We start from the raw sequence: 3,457 nt of genomic DNA on the forward strand, positions 1-3,457 counted from the left end.
AAAGAAAAGTGTTTTAGTGAATAAAGATAACATTGTTCCTCATAGCTTGGAACAATAAGCATGTAGTCACACAGTTATTTCCTAAAAATTGGTTAATCATTGTTTATTTGTGATGAACTCATTGTAAATGAACAACTTCATGCTTGTTGTTGCAGGCCATGGGGAAAATTCAGATGTCATGTGCAAACTGACAAAAGCTGGGCTTTGTTTTTGGACTGTTAGGTAAAAACATGCTCCTGCTATGGAATTTACAGAAAAGTCTTGTCTTCATTCAGTTTCAGTTTCAACAAACAGCCTCCTATAACTAAATGAATAATGTAAGTAACTAAGTAAATAATTTACAGACCCCAATCATAGCGACAAATGTGCTGCTGGAATAAGTAAAACACATGCAAGTAAAGTAAAACAATAGTCATTATTTTCTTTATTAAAGAAAAATTTGCATATACAAATATTTACTGTTTTCATATTTTGACAAACTACTCTACAATGGTAGATATATATTGGCAACATTCCTGAACTACATTTGACCAGCCTTTTGTTTGGTATTGTGCAAAATGTCTTTCTCTTTCTGTTTTTAGTTGCATTGCCTTTGCTCTCATCATTGGTCCTTGGGGGCCCCAAGAAAACACAATACAACCACAAACGGTAAGAGAGAGAAAATTTGCCCAATATCGAAAAAAAGGGTGGATAAATGTAATTCAGGAATATTGGGGCATAACATTTCTGTCCTAACGTCAGAAGAATTATGAAAATGTGACCGTGTCCTGACACAAATCTTAATTTTATTTTTTTGAGCCTAACATTTTGGTTCTGATGTTCATCCTTACGATATGCTGTTGTGTCCACATTAAATTTAAAATCATACACCGGCATAGGTACTCTGTATATCATTGTTGAGCAGTTTAGATACTGACTTGTCATTTTTACTTGTTTCTTCTTTCGGGATGCATGCACGAATAACATGAATAAACAGCAAGAAGACCACAAGTACAGCCAAACATAAACATGTATAAATAACCCATCTGATGTAAGTATTAGGCAGACTGGTCTCAGTTTGCAGATGTCTTTCATCTTTGGCGGCTAAGACAGAAAGAGGGGAAAAGCATATGGTAAAGACTCTGAGAAAGCAAAGTGATGGCTCACAAAAATAATTATTGTTTATAATGTTATATACCTTGGTTTGCCATACTAGGAAATGCAGTGCTTCTAATTGGTTGTTCTGTGGGAAAATAAAAAACAATTTTGTTTAATGATGCTCACTCAATTCATTAATCTTACTAAAAGCATTAAGAAACAGTTTAATAAAAAAATACTAAAATATTAATCCCTGTGTCAGCAAGACTCTACAGAAATAAAAACAGTAAAAAAAAAGTTTACAAACCTGTCGATGTTTTTTGTTTACATTGTTTTGAGTCTGTAAACATATTTTATGACACATTTAATGACATATAAAATATTTTTTTATAAAAATATTAATTTGGAAAATGATTTATTTACCTCTGACAAATAGCGTAACTTCACAGCTCTGTTTTCCATCGATACAGAGAATGTATATGCCTTGATCTGACTGATCACATCCATTAATGGAAAGGGATAAATCATCATTCAACTTTACTGTCCTGTTCATGAAAGTATCTCCTTTTTTGCTGTCTCCGTTATATTTCCAGATCACTCTTTCACCAGAATCTTTTTTCCAAAGTGCATTTATCTCCGCTTTGCCCTCGATCTGATACTTTGGGTCCAGACAGAACAATGTTGTGTGATCGCCCTTACACTTTGTGAAACCTCAATAAAAAGAACAGAACTTTAAATTATTTGTTAGGAACAATAAATATGACCTGATATTAAATTGTGGTAATTCTGTAAGAAATCAAACTTGCATTACTTTTGTGTAAAGTGCTTACCTCTATTTGCCGTGCTCAAAGGAATCAGCAGGAGAACCCACGAGATGCCTGTTGACCTGCAGGTAAAAGGTGTATATTTAAATATATTTATGAAACATAGCCATTAAAGAAAACCAGTTATATAAGATTTGCTTGTCCTGATGATAGCCTACTTAATTTGACCAGTATATAGGGCTTTTGAGGGGGAAATCTTTTTAACTTGTTTTAAACTGAAATTAAAGATTGATATAAAACATTTCAAACCACCTACACATTTAGAGCGACTTTATCTGGACGAGTAACCTTATTTACTTAACTGAACAAATTACATGCGATTCCCTTTATACCATTACATACTCTGAGTGGCAGATAAATTGTGGAAAAAGTGCACTTTTGGGAGCTTTAAAATAATAAAGCTCTGTTTAAAAAAAAAAACTAAAAAAACTTTTGCACAAAGATAGTTGACACATTGACAAAATTGTAAGAAAACATGGATGCTTAATCATATTAATATTTATTTGCATTTTCTTAGGAATATCTTCTTAAACTAATCTCTTTATGAACCAAAGATGTATTCAATCGCTTCAGACAGGTTTAATAGGAATAGCTGTTGCTGTGTAAGAATCGTAACAGCAGGCTGCAACAAGTTGACACATTTGAGGTATCTGAATGAGAGAGAGAACAAAAATACTTGCACCACCTTCGAACCACGGTGAATTTGAAAATATTCACTTACACAAATACACGTTTTGTCCAAAATTTGTATTGAAAGTGAAACCACCGTAGTACTATACATAATAGTCTGCAGTATGCCGTATTAAATTCAGTTCATGTGGTAGGCTAGATCTCCAGAAGGATCAAATTCTTCTGTCCAAAAAGCATTAAGCTGCATACTCACAGCATTTCGTCCTGACATGTCACAGTCGACTGTTAGTTAAATCCCTTCAGTCCAGAGCCGGTGTTCTGAAATATTCGGTGTCTGAGATTTTCGGTGACGCTGGGCGGAGCAAACATGAATATTCATGAGTTTCCTGTTGCGCGTTAAAGCGCTACTGAAAATATCAGCGCACTCTAGAATCATCACAGCACAGAAAGTTTGACGTTATGTAAATATGTTTCAGTGTCAGTGGCGATCTACAGTGATCTTTCTTTTAATTTTTTTAGCTTTTGAAGTTTTGTTCATATGAGAACAATATTGTATATTGTGTATGTTATGTTTGATTTCATGATTACAGCAATTCATTTGCCTTCCTGTCATTAGGATATGCCATTAACATGTGTTATAAACCCTTTCCAGGGTCTTTTAAAGTTTTGTTTGATAACTTGATAACAAATATCTAAGGTGGCATAAAGATCTAATACAAAATTTAGTTTTGCTTGCTCAGCTGGTAAATAACAGATTGTAGTACTTAGCGAAAATCATTTCACATGATTTAAGTAGCTAAAGTAACATACCACATATTAATTTGCACAGTTACTACTATAAAGAAATGAAGTTATAATGCTGAATACATTAAAGCCATTCAATGATTTGGTGTTAAGTTTTATGTACAAATGTGTATGTGGACCAG

The 3,457-nt window shown here is 33.4% G+C and overlaps 1 protein-coding gene across 1 annotated transcript; it reads right to left on the reverse strand.

Annotated features, from left to right (window-relative positions):
* Positions 1 to 397: 397 nt before the first annotated feature.
* On the reverse strand, positions 398 to 2,908 carry LOC306862968 (uncharacterized protein). Its single transcript, XM_079406088.1, has 6 exons — positions 2,785 to 2,908; positions 1,908 to 1,963; positions 1,501 to 1,788; positions 1,385 to 1,417; positions 1,178 to 1,222; positions 398 to 1,083 (listed from the first exon to the last, which is right to left on the reverse strand). The coding sequence occupies exons 1-6, from the start codon at positions 2,787 to 2,789 to the stop codon at positions 863 to 865; spliced, it is 648 nt and encodes a 215-aa protein (XP_079262214.1). The 5' UTR covers positions 2,790 to 2,908; the 3' UTR covers positions 398 to 862.
* Positions 2,909 to 3,457: the final 549 nt, after the last annotated feature.

This window comes from Barbus barbus, assembly GCF_936440315.1.
Source record: "Barbus barbus genome assembly, chromosome: 44".
NCBI classification, from domain to species: domain Eukaryota; kingdom Metazoa; phylum Chordata; class Actinopteri; order Cypriniformes; family Cyprinidae; genus Barbus; species Barbus barbus.